Source organism: Ursus americanus, chromosome 2 (assembly GCF_024610735.1).
Source record: "Ursus americanus isolate L20-20 chromosome 2, mUrsAme1.1.p, whole genome shotgun sequence".
NCBI classification, from domain to species: Eukaryota; Metazoa; Chordata; class Mammalia; order Carnivora; family Ursidae; genus Ursus; species Ursus americanus.
Window position 1 is genome coordinate 67589829 of NC_142128.1, and position 19226 is coordinate 67609054.

The following is a 19226-nucleotide window of genomic DNA, read 5'->3' on the forward strand; positions in this document are numbered from 1 at the left end:
CTCAAGGGGGGAATGGGTAAGATTAGGGAGGCATTCAAAGGCAATGTTTCTTAAAAAAAACGTCCTGTTTCTTAAAATACGTAGCAGGACTGTGAATGTCTGTTGAATTTTTATTGTTATACATTATAACTTACAAATACTACTTTCTATTTAGTAAAATTTGATACATTTAACACTTTATATATCTCACATCCATATGGATTTCTGATCAGTTGGCTTGTGGTGGAAGAAACATGGCTGCCCCTACCCCAGGTTTCAGCTAAGAAGAAGACCACAGCCATTGACGTTGTCTCCAAGAAGGCCCTGTTGAAATGCTCTTCCTGAGAAGAAGGGAGTGTCCTGACCAATTTGTTCATACAGTGTCAGTCAGCTCGGGCGGCCATAATAAAATACCACAGACAGGGTGTCTTAAACAACAGAAATTTATCTTCTCAGTGTTCTGGAGGCTGGGAGTCCAAGGTCAGGGTGCAGGCATGGTCAGAGTCTGGTGAGGCCTCCTTCCTGGCTGGCAGAAAGCCATCTTCTCACTCTTCTCCCATGGCCTTTCCTCAGTGAGAACATAGGGAGAGAGGGCAAGCTCTCTGCTCTCTCTTCTTAAAAGGGCACTAATCCCATTATGAGGTCCCCACCCTCATGACCTCATCCAACCCGAACTGCCTCCTAAAGACTCCATCTCCAAATACCATCACACTGGGTGTTAGGGCTTCAACATCTGAATTTGGTGGGGGGCGGGGGACACACATATTCAGTCCATAGCATATGGCCACCTGATTACCCAGTCATTATATTTAGCTAATATATATTATACCTAGCTAATTATTGCAGGCTGAGAAGGGCCGGGGCCCACAGGACTGCTATGTGTTTTTAGGGGGCAGGAATGAGAACAAAGGAAGGGCCCAGGGATTCTCACCTCATCTCCCCAACAAGGTTGGGGGTTTGCTTAGCCCTGGAGACTCCGAGAGCCACTGCTTCTGAGCCCCTCTGCTGTAGGGGGGCACGTACCTCACAGGCCTGGCAGGTTTTCAGTGCACATTCCATCTGCCATATTAGCCTCTGACCCTGCCCGGCCATGGGTGAAGGGAAGGAGCACAGTACTTCTGGGCAATTTCTTTAAATGGGCATTTCCTTCCAAAAGAACCGTTCCCCAGAGATTTCCTTGACATCTGCAATGATGAAGAGTCCACACACAGGCTTGGGAAGAGCTTTAACTTCTGAAGCAGAGAAAATAAAAATCCTGCCAGAAACAGAAGATGGGTAAGGATGGAGACAGGGATCTAGGAAGCTTCTGCTTTTGGGCTCAGTATTGGGGTTTCATAGAACAGATGGCCAGGGGTTATTTATAACTCGCAACAGGCAGAGCTGAGATCCGTGAAATGCTATGGGCTTGTTTGACAATGGATGGGTCCAGGGTAGGGACTGAAACCTCCCCAAGGGCTCCTAGAATGCTAGGCTCGTGTGTGTGTGTGTGTGTGTGTGTGTGTGTGTGTGTGTGTGTGTGTGTGTGTGGCGGGGAGCTGGGGAAGGGTACCATCATGGAAAGTTTGTGGAACCCCAGCCCCATCTCCCAGCTAGGTGGGAGATCCCCCAGAGAAACACTACTTTCAGGAATAATAATGTTCCCACTAGCAATAATACATGGTAACTAACACGTAATTAGCCGGCTGGGTGCCAGGCACCAAGCTAAGTGTATTGTTATGCCCATTTTCCAAATGAGAAAGCTCACCAACCTAAGGCCTCATAACTCTAAGCGATGAAATTCTCTGCCTGGCGCCTTGGCTTTTGTGGAAAGGAGGAGAGGCCAAGGGTCTAGACAGCTTCCACTGTCATGTCAACCCTTAGCCACTGTAAAGAGGCAGGATCACAAGGGGTAGAAACCTGGACCAGGAACTTTGATGGGGGTGGAAGGGGACAGGGAGCTGGCAGAGCCAAGGGCGTGTACGTGTGTGTGGACAGGCATGCGTGCGTGGTGTGTGTATACACCCAGGTGATCACTCAGCTGGAGGCAATGTGATTATACATAGAAGACAGTACATGTATATTAAATGAATACCTCCTGGCTCTCAAAGACAAGGCAGGCAGGCTGCTGAAGTACAATATGGCTTACCCCACTCTGCCATCTGTCACCTTAGGCAAGTCACTTCCTACTCTCTACTTCTCAGTTTTTCCTCTTTAAAATGAGACAGTTGGTCTAAGATTCTTCCCAGCTCTGATCATCTCTGCAGCTATGGTTTCACTGGAGTTAGCAAGTGTTGGGGAGTGGGGAGGGGGTTGGGGTGGTCAGAGGTCCGAAGTCAAGCTTTTGGCTACTAACCTCCACAGCCAAGAACCAAGCCCTGGTGAGGACAGCCAGCAAGAGCAAAGCAAAAGGAAGCAAGTCAGGAGGCTTTTCTCCATCGGCTCCATGTGGCAGGGAACAAGGCACCGTGAGCACCACTGATCATGCCAACACCCACTCCCAGGACTACAGGCACTGGTGCCAGGCATGCCCGCCAACGGGTGGATGGAATGTTCCTAAATTCATGACTCTAGGAGTGAGGCTTTCTGTTTCAGAATAAGCAAATCCCCAGGCAGCTGTATACAGCTCACCTTTTCTGCAACCGCCCTTTTGAAGGTCAAGCTGTCCAGCCTCCTGTCTCAACCTGTTGACAATTCTATGCCCCTCTGCGTGACATCTTCACTCTTCCCAGTGGGTCCCACCAGCACCCAAAGAGCCAGGAATTCACCTCAGGTCACAAAGCGTGAAGACTGTGACGTTCAGGTCAGCCCAGAGAAGGAAAAATGGCCCGAACTCTCATCTTGTGCCAAAGAAGGGACTTGGTTTAATGACATGGGCTCCGTTGTTCAGCTCAGCTCATCAGTAAGTATGTAGTGAACATATCTACACGTATGCTTGCTGAATACCTACTGTATACCCACTGTAAAGAAGAGCTGCTCACCAAGGTTGCCTAAGGCTTGAGTCGGAGGTGGTAGACATTCAGGGAGGAGACCGTCCACCAACTTTGGAGTCGGCCAGCCTGGGTTCTAACCCTGCTTCTACTCCTATTAATACTGTTCAGAAATTTCTTAACCATGACTCCCAGTCTGAAAATTGAGGTAAGAATACTTACTTCATAGAATTATTGTAGGGACCAAATAGTTTGTGTGTATAAAGCATTCATCACAGTGCCTGGTAGACAGGAAAGTCCTAAATGGTGATGTCGTTGTTGATGATGACCTCGTAATGACAGTCACATTGTCCCCGAGTCAATCCTGCTCTGGACCCAGGATACTTCCCCTGACCAGCCAATGCCTACCAGGCGACAAGAGATGGTGAAGGCAGCTGCCTCTGGGTTCGGGAATCTAAGAGAACATTGCTCCTCACCCCTGGACCAGGAAGTGTGAGAGCTCCCTAGGCAACAAAGGAAACAGTCTCTTTCAAAAATCTGGTTACAGCCAAGAAAGATGAGAAATAGGCAACTGGAGACTTGGGAAGCCAGACACAGTGTTGGGAAAGCAGCCTTATTGAAAGACAGGGGTGGGGGGGTCCAGTCCAGTTGGGGGAGGGCAGGTGCATGAGTTCCTGTCCCAGTCTGAGTCCCAAGGCCTCAAGTTCCCCATCTATAAATGCAGAAAGCAAACCATAGTCTGAGAGGAGCCATGGCTAGAAATCTGAAATCAGGGCTCTGTGTCGACTGTGGGTGAGCCAAAATGGAGTGAGGGCATGGAGCACACGAGTTACTGAACTCCACCACAGTCTGAGGGTGCAAGGCTTGGCACTTTAGGAATGAATACAGCCTACAGAGGAAAAAATCCCTGGGCCTGGGAAGCAAGTCCACCCCACCCCACCCAACCACCAGGAGGCCATCTGCTTTCAGGCGCAGAAAAGCAAATGGGTCCTGCCTTGGGCTGGCCCAAGCCCCCACAGAGAGGGGAATGCAGACAGGCAGTACGGCTCAGGGAAAACACTCCAGGCACCAGGGCCGGAGGGCAGAACGCAGTGTTCCCACAGCCCGCTATTCGGGGAACGCAGCAGATGGATCTGCCCCTACTCCCGGGAAACATTTGGTTTCTTGTCCCACACCAACTCACTGAAGAGGATTGTGAGGAGGGCCTGGGGATAAGACAAACAAAAGAGAAGGGCAGGGAAGGGCAGGGAAGCCAAGCCAGGAAGCTAAGCACCGATTTCCTAAGATCCCTCCAGAGGCCTTGAGCAGGGGGTGAAAAATGCCAAAGCTGGAAGGTATCTTCCTGAACACTGAATCCAATCCCCTTGTTTTACAGATCAGGAAATGGGAGGCCCTAGAGAAGTCAGCCTAGCACGATGGAAAGAAACTATGGAGTCACGGACAGGAGCTCATCATTTATAAGCTGTGTGATTTGATGCAGGTTCCTTAACTTTTCTGAGCCTCAGGTTTCCCCTTTGTAAAACGGGGACTCTGCCTCCACTCCGCATACTTGTGAGAAATGAGTGAGGTCATGTACATGGACCCACGTAGCACTGTGGCCAGCATGCAGTAGAGACTCTACAAATACTAGCTTCCATTTCCCAAGGCCACGCAGGAGTTCGCAGCAGAGCTAGGAGTAGAATACAGACGTCCTGACTCTCAACCAACGAGTTACACCACATTCCTCATCCCAGCTCAGAAAAGAGTCAAAGACAAGACATGCCTATGATGTGCCCTTTAGGGTGGGGTAGGGAGGGGGTGAAATGATGTTAGAAGGGATTTTTCTCACGGCCAAAACATGGGAATGCATTACCAAGGGTTCCATTTTGGGAGCTTATTTAAGTGTGTGCCTGGAATGGATTAAAGGCTGGGAGTGAACTAAATGTCATCGCAATGACCTGTTCAGCCCGCAGATGCTAGAATTCAACTTACCAGAAGCATGACCGGTTGTACCACTCCCTAACGCTTGCCCCCCAAAAAAGGAAATAAATACTCATTCATTCATTCAACGAACATTTATTGAATATATGATATGCCCGGAGAAACAGGTTTTCTAATTAGCGTTTTGTCTGCAAAAAAAAGTTTTCAAGATAGTAAATGAATAAGAGGTCACAGAACTAGCAAGTGGCAGAGCCGGATTCAACGTCACCCCACGCCATCTGCATCTCCTGTCTCCCGACGGAGAGAAAGGAATGAGATTGTGCCGAGGGCTGATGACCTCAGTGGTGGACGTGGACAGGAGTCTTGGGACAACTCCCGCCTGGCCCCTTCCTGAAGACAGAAGTAGCCCTTGGAGGCTGCCTTGGGATGTCATTCTAAGAGCCACCCAACTCTCTCTGGGGACCACCCTGCCCTGGGTAGGAATCTGTCTACATGGCTCCCTCAACAGGGCCCCTCCCTGCAACATGCTCACCTCCCGGGAGGTGCCTGCCACATTCTCGTCCCTGTCCTGAGAACAGAGGGGCAGGCAACGAAGGAAATTCAGAGCCTGACGACGCAGACCCAGTCCCTGTCTAATGGTAGAGACACATTTTGTGCCTTCTGGGAGCCCCCCGCTCATTAGGGAAGATGCAGCCCCTCTCCCCAGAGAGCTCCCAGGATGATAGAGTGATAGAAAAAAAAACACTACTGCTGCTCTCAGGGAGCTCCCAGTCTAATGGAGGAGACAAGGACAGAAAGCAGATGCAATAATAAGAACAGAGCTAAGTTAATTGAGTAGACACTGAGTGCCAGGAGCTTTATACATACGAACCCATTTCATCTATACAACAATTCCATGAGACAGGTCCTATATTTATCCTTATTAAATGAAAAAGTAGAGGCACAGAGAGGTCAAGTCACTTATATAAGGTCACAAAGCTCAAAAGTGACAATGCCAGGACTACAAGCCAGGCTGTCTGCCTCAAGGGTCTCTCAGTAAAAGACCAAGAAAAAGCAAGCCCCTGAGCAGCGCTGGACAGTCTGGGGATGCTTCGGCTACCGTGGATTCCAGGAGACGGGCGTCCGTGGGTGTGGTCTGAGAAGGCTGTCTGAGGAGCATAAGAGTCTCAGGTCTTGCTTGGAACTGAGGGCCCAGGGATAAGGTTCCAGAAAGGCCTGAAGCAGAGAGCAGGGTCACTGAGATCAGGATGGGGGAGCCAAGTCTGGGGGCAGTAGAAGGAGGACCCCTGGAGGAGGAAGAGCAGGAGCACTTGGAGAGAGTTGGATGGAGCACCTGCAGAAGGCCAGTGAGGCTGCCATGGAGAGAGCTGGCTGGGGACAGGGGAGCCCCGAAGCTGAGAGGAATCTGGGTGGGGAAGTGCACCAGGAAACATCCGGTGTGAGACTGTCCATAGGGAAGGTTCTTGAGCACCAAGCCTGGGGGTAAGACTGGGGATGGGGAGTTGGAGAGGAGGCAAGCAGCCTGTCAACAGCTCAGCCACGCACTCCCCCACCCCAGGCCCAACAGGGCTCTCCCAGCCCGGCGCTCTTTGGGGCACCCATCTTAAATGCTCTAACTAGTTGACTGTTGAACAACATAACTGATCATGAGCTGGGCTTTGGCATGAGATGGATCTGAGTTTCTGGTCCCGGCTTTACAATTTACCAGCTGCCTACCCTCTCTGGGCTCTGGATCCTCGATCTGCAAAATGGTGATAATAGTGATTATCTTATGGGGATTATTGTGAGGATTAAGTGAGACACAGTTTATCTAGCACTTAGCATAGGGCTTGGCAGAAAGGGCTCAATAAGGAATCATCTGTGGGTTATTTAAAAGTTTAATTTCCAAATATTTGGGGGATATTCTAGAAATTTCTATAATTGGTTTCCAATTGAATTCCATTGCGCTCAGAGCACATGCTCTTTGTTGTCAGTATTTTTAAATCTATTGCAACTTTCAGTGGCCCAGCATATGACCTACCTTGGTCAGTGTTTCATGTGCCACTTATTGTTACAAACGTCAGTTGGTAAATTGATGGAATGAGTGAAGTCTTCTATTTCCGTATTAATTTTACCTACTCGTTCTGTGAGAAAGGATTTTTGAAATCTCTAACAGGGCACCTGGGCGGCTCAGTCGGTTAACCATCTAACTCTTGATTTTGGCTCAGGTCTTGATCTCAGGGCTGTAAGTTTGGGCCCCACGTTGGGCTCCTCACTGGGTATGGAGCCTATTTAAAAAATAAAAATTTTTTAAAAATAAAATTTCTAACTAAAGTTTTGGGTGTATCTAGTTTTCCTTTCAGTTCTGTCATTTTTTGCTTCATCTATTTTGAACATCTATTATTAGCTGCATAGACATTCAAAAATTAATACTTCTTATTGATGAATGTCAATATTACCTTTATCATGTAATGTCTCTCTTTATCCCTGGTGATATTTCTTGTTCTGAAATCTACTTTTTCCTGATACTCATAGAGCCACTCCACATTTCTTTTTCTTTTTTTTAAGATTTTTTATTTTAAGTAATCTCTACACCCAACATGGGGCTCAAACTCACAACCCTGACATCAAGAAGTCACACACTCCACCAACTGAGCCAGCCGGGGGCCCCGACGCTTCATGGTTAGTGTTTGCATGGTATATACCTTTCCATCATTTTACTCTCAACCTGTCTTTACATGTTAAGTTAATTTCTTGTAGACAGCCTATAATTGGGTATTGCTTTTTATCCAGTCACACTATTTACATTTAATGCAGTTATAGATACAGTTGGGGGTAAATCTACCATCTTGCAAATTGTTTCCAATTTGTCCCACCTGCTCTCTGTTCCTCTTCCTCTCTTCCTGTCTTCTTCTAGATCAACTAAATGTTTTTTTTAATATTCCCATTTATCTCCAGTATTGGCTTATTAGTTGTAGGTCTACATTTTATTTTTTTAGAAGTTCCTGTAGTGTTAACAATATGCATCTTTATTTTTTTAATACTTTTTTTTTAAAGATTTTATTTATTTATTTGACAGAGAGAGAGACAGCCAGCGAGAGAGGGAACACAAGCAGGGGGAGTGGGAGAGGAAGAAGCAGGCTCCCAGCAGAGGAGCCTGACATGGGGCTCGATCCCAGAACGCTGGGATCACGCCCTGAGCCAAAGGCAGACGCTTAACGACTGAGCCACCCAGGTGCCCCAACAACATGCATCTTTAACTTCTCGCAGTCTACCCTCAAATAATACAATACTACTTCACATATAATGTAGAAACCTTACAACAGTATAATTCCATTTCCCAACTCCCATTCTCTGTGTTATTGTTCTCATACATTCTATTCTTATCTTAATACCCTACAGCACATAGTTACTATGGCTGCCTTAAATAGGGAACTATCTTTTAAAGAAATTTTTAAATTTCTTGGGGGTAGAGTGTAATCCTTTTCATATCACCCATGAGTTTAGCATTTCTGATGCTCTTCATTCCTTTCTGCACATTCAAGTTTCTACCTTGTATCATTTTTCTTCTGCCTAAAGAACTCCCTTTAACATTTATTATAGGGACTATCTCCTGGTAATAAATTCTGCCAGCTATTCTCTGTCTGAAAAAGGCTTTACTTCACTTTCATTCTTGAAAGATATTTTTATTGGGTATAGAAGACTTGGTTTATAGTTTTTCTTTTCTTTTAGCACTTAAAAGATGCTGTTCTATTGTCTTCTGGCCTTCATAGTATCCGACAAAAAATCAATACTTTTTTTTTTAACTTGATTTCCTATTTGGCATGTGCCTCTTTTTCTCTGACTGCTTTTAAAATTTTCTCTTTACCACCGGTTTTTGGAAATTTGATTATGATGTGCCTTTTTAAAAAAAAGATTTTATTTATTTATTTATTTGACAGAGAGAGACAGTGAGAGAGAGAGAGCACAAGCAAGGGGAACAGCAGAGGGAAAGGGAGAAGCAGGCTCCCCGCTGAACAGAGAGACCGATGCAGGGCTCAATCCCAGGACCCTGGGATCACAACCTGAGCTGAAAGCAGATGCTTAACGACTGAGCCACCCAGGCGTTATGATGTGCCTTGGTGTGGTTCTCTTTGAGTTTATCCTTTTGGGGATACACGATTTAGATTAATGAGTTTATAGTTAATAATTTTCATCAAGTTTGGAAAATCTATAGCTATTATTTCTTCCAACATTTTTCTGCCCCTTTCCAGGACTTCAATTACCTGTACGTTAGTCTACTTGATATTGTCCCATGGGTAAGTGAAACTTCTTTTAAATGTTATTTTTCTCTGTGTTTCATTTTGGATATTTCTATTGCTTGGTATTCAGACTCAGTGAACTTTTTTCGGCAACGTCTAATCTGCTATTAATATGTAATATAGTGAGTGTTTGTGTTCTCCCCAATAGTCATATGTTGAAGCCCTTGCCCCCAGTGTGATGGTATTTGGAAATGGGGCTTTGGAGAGGTAATGAGGTCATGAAGGTGAGAGCCTTGTCTAATGGGATTAGTAACCTTTATAAGAAGAAACACCAGAGAGCTTGATCTCTCTCTCTGTACACATGCACTGAAGAAAGGCCATGTGAATACACAGCAAGAAGGCAGCCATTTGCAAACCAGGAAGAGAGCTGTCACCAGACCCCAACCATGCTGGCACCCTGACCTCAGACTTTCAGCCTCTAGAACTGTGAGAAAAGAAGTTTCTGCTGTTTAAGCCACCCTGTCGATGGTATTTTGTTATGGCAACAAAAGCAGACTAATATATAATCCTATCCAGCGAAATTGTAATTCCTTTTTGTATCTTCTAATTCTCTCTTCATTATGTTCATGTTTTTCTTTAAATCCTTAAACATACCGAGCATATTTATAATAGCTCTTTTAATGGCCCTGCCTAATTCTATCTTCCCTATCATTTATTTAAAAAAAAAAAGATGTATTTACTTATTTGAGAGAGAGAGAGAGAGAGAGAGAGAGAGCATGCGAGCACACGCACACGGGGTAGGGGCAGAGGGAGAGAATCTTCAAGCAGACTCCCTGCTGAGTGAGGAGCCCAACACGAGGCTCCATCCCATGACCCTAGGATCTTGACCTGAGCCAAAATCAAGAGTCAGACACTCCACTGACTGAGCCATCCAGGCGCCCCTCTATCTTCCCTATCATTTCTGAATCTATTTCAGTTGACTGATTTTTCTCTGCGAGTCACATTGAAATAAAATCTTTAGAGAAGACAAGAGTAATGGGGTTAATAGCACAGGGAGAGTTCCCAAGTTCCTACAGTTAACAGGTGGCAAAACTACCTGCTGTTGGCAAGGAAGACATTATTCATCACCCCCATCTTAAAGATAGAAAAATAAAGCCCAGGGCAAGGGAGACTTGCCTCAAACCACACAGACTGGGACTTGGCAGAAGAGCTCCTGCCCCCACACCCAGCCACCTGACTTTCTATCCAGAAGGCTCCCTTTGTATCAGTCTAGAGCCTGGGCCACTCCTGTAGAAACTGAGGAAAAGCTGGATGTCTGAGTTCCACAGAGGGGAATGCAGGGAGGGTCTTCCAGCACATTCTGGGAAGGGGTGGCTGTTGGGAGAGGTATCAGGGAGGAGAAGACAGAGCCAGGAGAAAAGCAAAGGCATCTCCACCCAGGCAGCAGCTGCTCCCAAATATGTCACAACTTGTCAAAGAGGCAGAAATAGAAGCTGTCCATGGAGTGGAAGGGGGAGGGGCAGCTTCCGCACCCACAGGGAGGGCAGAATGGGGGGGGTTACTAGGAGGGAAGGGGGCTAGGTGGGGGGCTAAGTCTGACAAATATATGCCAGGCAGTTCTAGGGAGACGGAAATGAGTCCAGAGAACCATCTGGTTGCCCTTCAGCGAGACTGAGTATGGGAGGAGAAGTGGAGTTGGGAAAAGGACAACAAATCCAAGGAAACCTGCCTTCTCTGATCCTCCAAGTCCATGTGCTCGGGCCAGGCCCAGTTCAAACAACTCTCCAAACCGCCCTACTCGGACCCTATGAGCACTTCCTCCAGACCCACATGCTGAGTCAGAAAAAAAATGTTACCTCTCAAAGGGCCATTTGGATCATCCAGATCAGCGCCTTCATCTACAAACAGGGAAACTGAGAACCAGAGAGGACGAACGATGGCAACGTGGCCCGACGTCTTATCCAAGGTTCCTTCTTCCACTTGCCCTTGACTTCCTCACAGTATTTGTCATCATCCAGAGCTGAAGGCCCGGCTCACATAGGAACACGGGATACTCATAAGAAAATCCTCACCCATTTTTCCAAAGGCCCCTAGGTTCACGCGGCCACACAGTCTGCCCAAACCTGGTCTGGTTATTTTTAAACCTAGTTCTGTGCTTCGTGTCCACCAGTCACCACCCCCATGACCCCCACTCCCTGGGGGCCCATTCCCTTCCGCCTCCAGGCCCACACCTTCCCCCACCCCAAGGCCAGAGATTCGTGATGAATGAGCCTGGCTCTGAGCTCCAGATTCCAAGCAGGGACGGATTTCCCAGTGGTTATCTGATGCTCAGTCCTCAACGGAAACAATGTGTGGCCTCCGGAGACCTGGGGCCCCCCTGTGCCTCACCTCTCAGCTGGGGCTCCCATCTGCCTCTAGACCTCTCCTCCTGTCTCAAACCCCAGGCTTCCCTCGGTCTCCCCAGCCTAGTGTCTCTCACCCCCTTCTCCTGTCTTCATCTCTCCGCATCTCCCGGACTCTCCATTCGAAGCCTAGAGCACCTGCAGTTGTCCCCTCACTGCCTCCCACCTAGAAAGCACATACTCCCGTGAAGCACGTTCCTCACCTGTCAGCCTCGGGGAGGCAGAGGAGACACCTGGATTCGGCCCCAAGGCCTAAAATCAAGTAGTCCAAGAGCCAACACCCTTCACACTTCTGGTCCTAGTGCTCTATGCACCCCCGGGCAAGTCGCATCTCTCCTCTGGGCCTCAGTTTCCCAGTGTGTAGAAGAAAGAAGGTGGACTAGCTAATCCTTAGGCTGCCTCCCAGCTCTGACAGTCTATGACTCTGTGATGGGTTCTCACCCCGCCGCGAGGCTCCTGCTCCCCAAATAATCAAGCTGATTTGTAAGCCACATTCATGCATCTAGGTCCTTGAAATGTACACACATTCCTGCCACCCAACCCCCACCTAGTTCTCATCCATAGCACCCAGAGACCCAGGCTTAGAAAACAAAAGGTGGGCCCTTTTTGGAGAAGCCGGAAGCCTCCACCCTTTCCAGACTCTTCTCCTTTTTGCTTCTCTATTGCCAGGCGCTTGAGACTCCAGAATGGGAAACCTGCTTTGATGTTGGCCAAGCCACAAGGCAGCCCAGGTCAGCCCACCTGTGAGGTCAGCAGGGACTGGAAGAGGCTAGGAGTCAGAGAGCAGAACTGGGTGTGCAGCAGAGGGGGAAAGAAGGACCCACGAGGCAGGTGAAGGGGATTTCTGGGCATTTTGAAACCCAACCACTACCATGCAAATGAGATCAGCCCGGCATGCAAATAGACACAATTGAGTTGAGACAGACAGGGTGGGGGCACAAACAGCTTGGCCCTGGAGCCCCAGCCAGGGATAAGGGCTTCCTCTGGAGGGAGCAGGACGGCTGGAGGCTCCAGCCTCGAGGCTACAGTCGGGGCAGGGGGCCCTGTGTGCCCAAGCCAGCAGGGGTGGGGATTAGGGCCCGACGCCCTGCTGTCAGGTTAGAGCTGATGGATCACCGCTGGTGGCGGAGCACAAAGGCTGCTCTGTGCTTGGCACCAATGTGTTCCCATCCATCAGAGGGCAGCCTGCGTGGGGTGGACGAGTGTGCAGGGGAGGAACGCCAAGCCCCTAGATGCGGCTGCTCCGCAGCTCAGCTATGAAAGAGGAACAAGGTGGGTAGAGCACCAATCCCCCCACCAGGGTTTTGAGGTCAGAGATGCCTGGGCCACCCTACCTTCTCAGTCCTGGGAGGGTCTGTGCCCCACAGGTGGGCCCTGACATGGTCCTCAGGCCACTTACACGGACAGACATACACAAACCTATCTACAGACAGGGATTCGTTGAAACCCAGACACAGAAGATCACCCTAACCTTCCAGCCCTGCCGTCACCTTTGGTTAGTGACAAACGTTACACACGCGAGGCCAAACTCACACCTCGACCAGAGATTAGGTGCTGAGCCTGTTTACCGCTCTCACCTAGGTCTGGCCCCAGCCCCGGGGACTGACGCAGAGGGGGCTCCTAGGAAACTGGGTTCACCCAAGGAAGGGGGGAGTTGATAAATTCTTCCTCTGGGTTATAGCACAGCACTTTTTCGAACCTACTCTTCTACCAGCTAACACTGTCTGCCTTGGTTAGCTTTGTGCATTCACCTTCCTTACTCAACCTTGACTGTGCTGGGGGCACAAAAACCACGTCTTATTCACATCCGTAAGCCCAACACCCAGCACAAGGTGTGCGATCAGTGCCTTGATTGAAAGAGTGAGTGAATAAATACACACCTGGGGATGGGGCCAGGGCTTCCCTCCCCCACTCCTGCTCTTCTGGTCCCCTGGAGGCAGAGGATTGCCTGGGAGAGAGGCCAGGAGTGGAGAAGAGGACAAAGCAAGGAAAGGGACTGCTATTTATTGGGTGTCTCCATGGGCCAGCCGCCCTTTCTTACTACAGCGGCCATTCCCTTCTCGCACACACGCGCACGCACACGCACGCACGAGCACGCCATCCCTCTGCCAGCTGAAACACACACCCTCCCCTGGTGGAATCCATCCTCCCGCCTCTCAGTGGGTTGCTCGGGCCTCCAGCACCTCACTGCTGGATCACTGCTGTGGTTTTCTGCTATGGGATCTCTCTGCCTCGGCTTTCGAGTCCACCCATGTCCAGTTGGGCCTCCTCCTATCTTTACAGACTCGTGGAATCGCCTACTTACCAGAAGCCCGAGAGCCACGCAACCCTCTACACCCAGAGCCCCCCTCCGCCTCCTCTCTTCGCATCGAAATCCCACCTGTTCTCCTAGAGCCAGCCCAGCACTCTCCTCCTCACGCCTTCCACAGAGACCAGACTTCGGTGATTTTGACTTTCTACAAACTCCTGAAACGCTGGGTTGATGAGCCCACTCATTTGCAATCGATCATGGCCCCCATGTTTCCTGCTGAATTAAAATAGCTCTCTCTTACATTACAATTTAACATTCACGTTTCAGTGTCCATGCTCGCCAACTAGATAGTAAGATCCTGGAAATCAGAGCAGGCCCAGCTTTCCTGCTTCCATTTTTAGAGGATGTGAACACACTGTTTAGGGGCAAGGCAGATTGCATCCCAAAAGGACCAAACGATGAAATTTTTCAGTTTCCATAGTAACTTCCACACCACTTCTTTCCTCAGGGCTCATAGGACTGGAGTGTAAACTGAGGCAAGGTTTTTCTTTTATCTTTGCTTGGCGGGATGTGTTAGAAATAGCACTTGTTCTTCAGCCCAGCTGGTCCAAGCAGGGGTGAGAGCCCAGAGCCCTCCGGCTGCCACACTGGGAAGGCCAAGAACCCAGTAAAGACCCCTACTTCCCTCAGCTGCTTGGGGGTTTTTTATTGCCCAGCTGCGACCCCTCCTCATCTTTGGCCCCTACCCCAAACAGACACCAGCATTTTCCTGGCTCCTCACCATAGACAGTGAACGTCAGGAAAGCCAGCTCCTTCAAGCTCCATTCAGGTCTCACCCCCCATGAGAAGTTTTCTCGGAGTCCCCAGCACCATTCCTGCTCCTCTTAGTGTCCTTGCCACCGGCTGGAACTTATAACATCAATCTCAAATGTCAAGTGGAGGAGGGATGAGACTTAGTTCACAGGATCCTAGGGAAAAAACAGGACCAAAGGATAAAAAAGGGAGCACATCACAGTCCAAAACCCAGAAGGCTTCCCTGCGGCCAGAGCTGCCCCTCAGTGGAACGGGCTACCTCCTGAGGTCAGCAGCAGCTGGACAATGGCCACCTGTGAAGGGGATTCAGGACTCAGGGGCTGGGGGGATCTAGGTGATCAGCAGGGTCCACTTATGGTGAGGTCCTTGAGGGCAGAGACCCTGCCTAGGGCGTCCCTGTCACTCTTCAGTACCAAGACTGAACTTGTGCCCTGCTGGTCTCTCAGGTCAGCCCACAGTCTTGGGAGCACTGTCCTCTCAGAGCCCAAACCCTCTGCTGAGAGGTGACCATGGACCGAGAAGCCTGAAGATGTAGGAGCCCCTCCTCCCCCTGACATCTGAGACCTACATGCTACGCGTAAAACTGATGGCTTAACCGAGAAGGTGCAGAACCACCAGGCCAGGTGGTTAAGGAGAGGCGAGATTCAAAGTGAGTCTGGAGGGCTCTGCTTTCTCTCCCTCCCACCCCACCCAGAGTACGCAGTCAGGAAAAGCTGGGTGTCCAGATGGGGCAGCAAACAGAGTTGAAGAGGCAACACAGAGGACAGATACATTATCCAGAGGGAGAGAGGGAGGAGACAGAGGGTTTAGTGGATCTTGACCTTGCTACTGCGGGGAAGGTGGCAAGGGGGAGCCTGTAAGTCCTCATTCTCACTCTGCCCCTGACCAGCTGTGTTAAAGGGAAGACTTCTACTGACCCCTGCCAAAAAGACCAAACAATCCCTCTTGTCTCCATTTCCCCCCGTTACAGGAGACCTTTGAGACATAGGATGTCCAGGCTGCTTCGGAAACTCAGAAGTTGAAGCCATTTGCCTCTCCAGGTTCCTTCTTACCCTTGGACATTGAGCCCCCATACACACCCCAAATTTGAAGCGGTCTCACGCTTCTGACGGATGGAAGCTGGTGAAGGTGCTGTCAGGAAGCAGGGGGATGGACACATTGACTTCTTCAGGCCCCTTCCAGCCTGAACCCTGCCCTTCCTTGTTCCCTCCCCTCGGCTTCCCTCCCCACCCCCCACACACATCCTACTTCTTTGGGACTAGCAAGGAGAAAGCAGGCCGCCCTCCCGGCTAGGAGTAATTGAAAGGAGCAGATGAGAGGAGAATGTGTGTCCTCCCCCACCTCCCCTGCCCCTCGGGGGCTGCTGGGAAATGAAAACTAATCAAATTACACCGACGGCCTCCCTCCCCGTGCACAGGAGCCGGCCGGGCTGGGGCAGGCAGGCTGGGTGGGGTGGGGGCTGGGGGGAGAGGGAAGGGGAATCACATCTAATCCACTGTAAACGTCTTGATGTGCAGCGACAGCTTAGGGGGGCTCAGGTTTCCGCGGCATTGGCTATATTTATCTCTGGGTCCATGCCAGCGGGGAGGGTTTAAATGGCACCCAGCAGTTGGCGTGAGGGGCTGCCGGAGCTTGGGGGCCGGTGGCAGGAACAAGTCCTTTCCGACCCCATGGAGCTATATGAGACATCCCCCTACTTCTACCAGGAACCCCACTTCTATGACGGGGAGAACTACCTGCCCGTCCACCTCCAGGCCTTCGATCCGCCAGGCTACGAGCGGACGGAGCTCAGCCTGAGCCCCGAGGCCCGAGGGCCCCTCGAAGACAAGGGGCTGGGGACCCCCGAGCACTGCCTGGGCCAGTGCCTGCCGTGGGCATGCAAGGTGTGTAAGAGGAAGTCGGTGTCGGTGGACCGGCGGCGTGCGGCCACGCTGAGGGAGAAGCGCAGGCTCAAGAAGGTGAACGAGGCCTTCGAGGCTCTGAAGAGGAGCACCCTGCTCAACCCCAACCAGCGGCTGCCCAAGGTCGAGATCCTGCGCAGTGCCATCCAGTACATCGAGCGCCTGCAGGCCCTGCTCAGCTCCCTCAACCAGGAAGAGCGGGACCTCCGCTACCGCGGCGGGGGCGGGCCCCAGCCCGGGGTAAGTGGCTGTCCCACCCCGGGCCCCAGGGGGAGGGGGCACAGGAGGCGCCTGGATGGCCTGGGGACCCCAGTGTGGGGCTCCGTCAGAGGGTTGGAGCAGGTGGCAGGTGGGACCTTACGGGGCCACAGGACCCCCTCCTTCATCAGAGCTGGGCTGTCCGGTTGACCTCCCGTGTCCCTTTGTCCTTTCAGGCCAAGCTAAAGGCAGTGGGGAGAAGCAGGTGTGGAGGGGGGTGGCAGAGGACCGAAGGAGGGACCCAAGAGCAAGTCCAGGGTCAGCTTGGGTGGGAGTGAGGATTAAGCCCGGCGCCTGGGGATGGGGCCCGCAAGGCATGGCCAAGTGCCGCTTTGTACCCCCTCCACTCCACCCCATGCTGGGTGTGTGGCCAGACAGAGAGAACACCTACCCAATGTCTCTCCCAGAGCCCCAGCCGGCCTGCACCTGCTTCCTTCACCCTTATCCTCCACCCTTATCCTAGGGTCAGGAAAACCAGGGGCCCCTTTATGCTGGGTGTCCTGCGAGGACAGAATCACCACCCAGGATGGAGGACAGGAAAGACCTGGCAGCAGGGGCTCTGTGGCCAGGTGGGGGCATGAAAGTTGGTGATTGTGAAGATCCTGAGGCTGGAGGGCTGCAGCCTGTGGCCCACCCTCCAACCCCACAATGGGAGCTTTTGCCCATTGGAACTGGACAGAGAGACACCGCCAAAAATGGCCCGTGCTCTGACCTTGGGCCTTTACTCTATCTTGCAGGTACCCAGTGAATGCAGCTCCCACAGCGCCTCCTGCAGTCCAGAGTGGGGCAGCACACTGGAGTTTGGCCCTAGCACAGGGGGTAAGTGAGACCCCGACCCTCAGAATCTCAACCCCATCAGCCTGACTGTAGGCCCAGTTGTCTCTTTTTACCTTACTTCTGCTCCAGTCCTCTTCTCTTGGTCTCTCCAGGGAACTGCTGAACCCAGGGCCCCAAATGGCCCTCTGCCCCTATGGCTCCTGGAGACCTTGCCCAGCTAAGGATCGGTCTAGGCCTCCTGCAGCTCCCCAGCCCGTGCCTGGGGCCCGACCTTCTCCATGGAGAGGAGACTGTCCGTGCCCCAGGGGTCCCTGGGAATTGCTGAGTCAGTGCTGCAGAGCTGGCCAGCAAAGGGCAGTCCCAGTCTCCCAGGATACGCCGTCCTGGCTCCACCTCAGAGTAGCTGCTTTCAAATTCTAACCCAACTAGCAGAGTTCAGAGAGGAGGCACAAGTGTTCAGTGCACACACACACACGTACATGCACTCATGCACGCACGTAGGGCACCGGGAAAGGTGTGGGCTGGGGAATAGGATTCTTGAGGTTTGCTCACCCATCTGTCCGGGAAAACCTGCACCACCCCCAAAGAGCTCGTTCCCTGTCCTGGGTCTTGAAACCCCCTTCGCCACCCAGGTAACATCCTCCCACCTTCTCCTTACAGATCACCTGCTCACAGCTGACCCAGGAGACGCCCACAACCTGCACTCTCTCACCTCCATCGTGGACAGCATCACCGTGGAAGATGTCTCTGTGGCCTTCCCAGATGAAACCATGCCTAACTGAGCTCGTCTGCCAGGCTGGGCATCCATGAGAGCCCCCACGCTGGCCGCAGATGCCACAGCTCCGTAGCCTGGGCTTCCTAAGCCAGGCCGTCCTAATGCCAGCCAGCCAGCCAGCCAGCTCCGGGGCCGCCAAGTGCCAGACTATCCCCTTCCTCATCCATATAAGGTTAAGTCACCACCCAGAGAGGGAATGGAGGCTCTCACCTAGCTGACTCCTTACAGCAAGGAGCATCCTCTGCCCAGGGAGATAAAGCAGGGGACCAGAGCGCCCCTCGTGTGTGCCCGTCTCAGGGGGCAAACTCAGGAGCTTTCCTTTGTTCATAATGCAGCCAATTCTACCCCCTCAAGAGAAACGGTTTGAGTGCCGAAGACAGCGTCCTGACCAGGACGAGCTGTGTACATCTCCTGTTCTTGTCTCTTCCTGATGCCAGTGGCTGGGCTGGGCCTGCCCTGAATCGAGGGAGAAGAAAGGGAGAGGAACAGTCCTCTGTTCCCAAGTCCCTGGGGGGCCAAGCTTTTGCAGTGAATACTGGGGAACCTTCCAGTGGTTTTATGTTTTGTGTTGTTTGTAAAGCTGCCATCTGACCAAGGTCTCCTGGGCACAAGTTGCCAGGGACAGGCAGGGAGGGGGGCAGGGGCTCCTGGGGTGATTTCTTTTCTTAACTAAGCATCGTGTGGTTTTGACATTGTTTTGTAATTGTTTTTTCTTTTTTTGCTAACTTATTTGGATTTCTTTTTTAAAAAATGAATAAAGACTGGGTGCTAGAAGAGCGTCTGTGATGATGTGGAGGGAGGGGGTGCCCCTGCTCCTGCCCCTCCCCCTCGGTGGTACAGACAACCCCCCTTCGGTGCCTCCTAACGACTGAATTTGGTGGGGCTCCAAAAGCAGCCGAGGCACTGTCTTGCTCGTGCTGGGAGCCCTGCTCTTTTCAGCATCATGAAGGGAGCTGGCTGTGCCCCACCGGCTAGGTGAAGACCAGATCCACAAGCTCCTTGAGACCTGGAGGAAAGCCTGGCC

The 19226-nt window shown here is 51.2% G+C and overlaps 1 protein-coding gene and 1 long non-coding RNA gene across 6 annotated transcripts in view; one reads left to right on the top strand and one right to left on the bottom strand.

Moving 5' to 3' along the window:
* The window catches only part of LOC123785724 (uncharacterized), a 31498-nt gene extending 13680 nt beyond the window's left edge, over window positions 1-17818 (bottom strand). Inside the window, exons 1-4 of one of the 5 annotated variants that reach the window (XR_006777734.2) lie at window positions 17541-17807; window positions 14460-14646; window positions 13808-13954; window positions 911-1234 (exon numbers count right to left, since the gene is read on the bottom strand). This is a non-coding gene — a long non-coding RNA (uncharacterized LOC123785724). Of the gene's footprint in view, window positions 1-910; window positions 1235-13807; window positions 13955-14459; window positions 14647-17540 lie in introns of all 5 variants that reach the window. The other 4 variants (XR_015722274.1, XR_006777735.2, XR_015722275.1 and 1 more) reach the window with 4 other exon arrangements.
* Window positions 15966-18969, top strand: MYOG (myogenin). Its single transcript, XM_045787619.2, has 3 exons — window positions 15966-16632; window positions 17388-17469; window positions 18088-18969. Exons 1-3 carry the CDS (start codon window positions 16087-16089, stop codon window positions 18207-18209), a joined length of 750 nt encoding a protein of 249 aa, XP_045643575.1. The 5' UTR covers window positions 15966-16086; the 3' UTR covers window positions 18210-18969.
* Window positions 18970-19226: the final 257 nt, after the last annotated feature.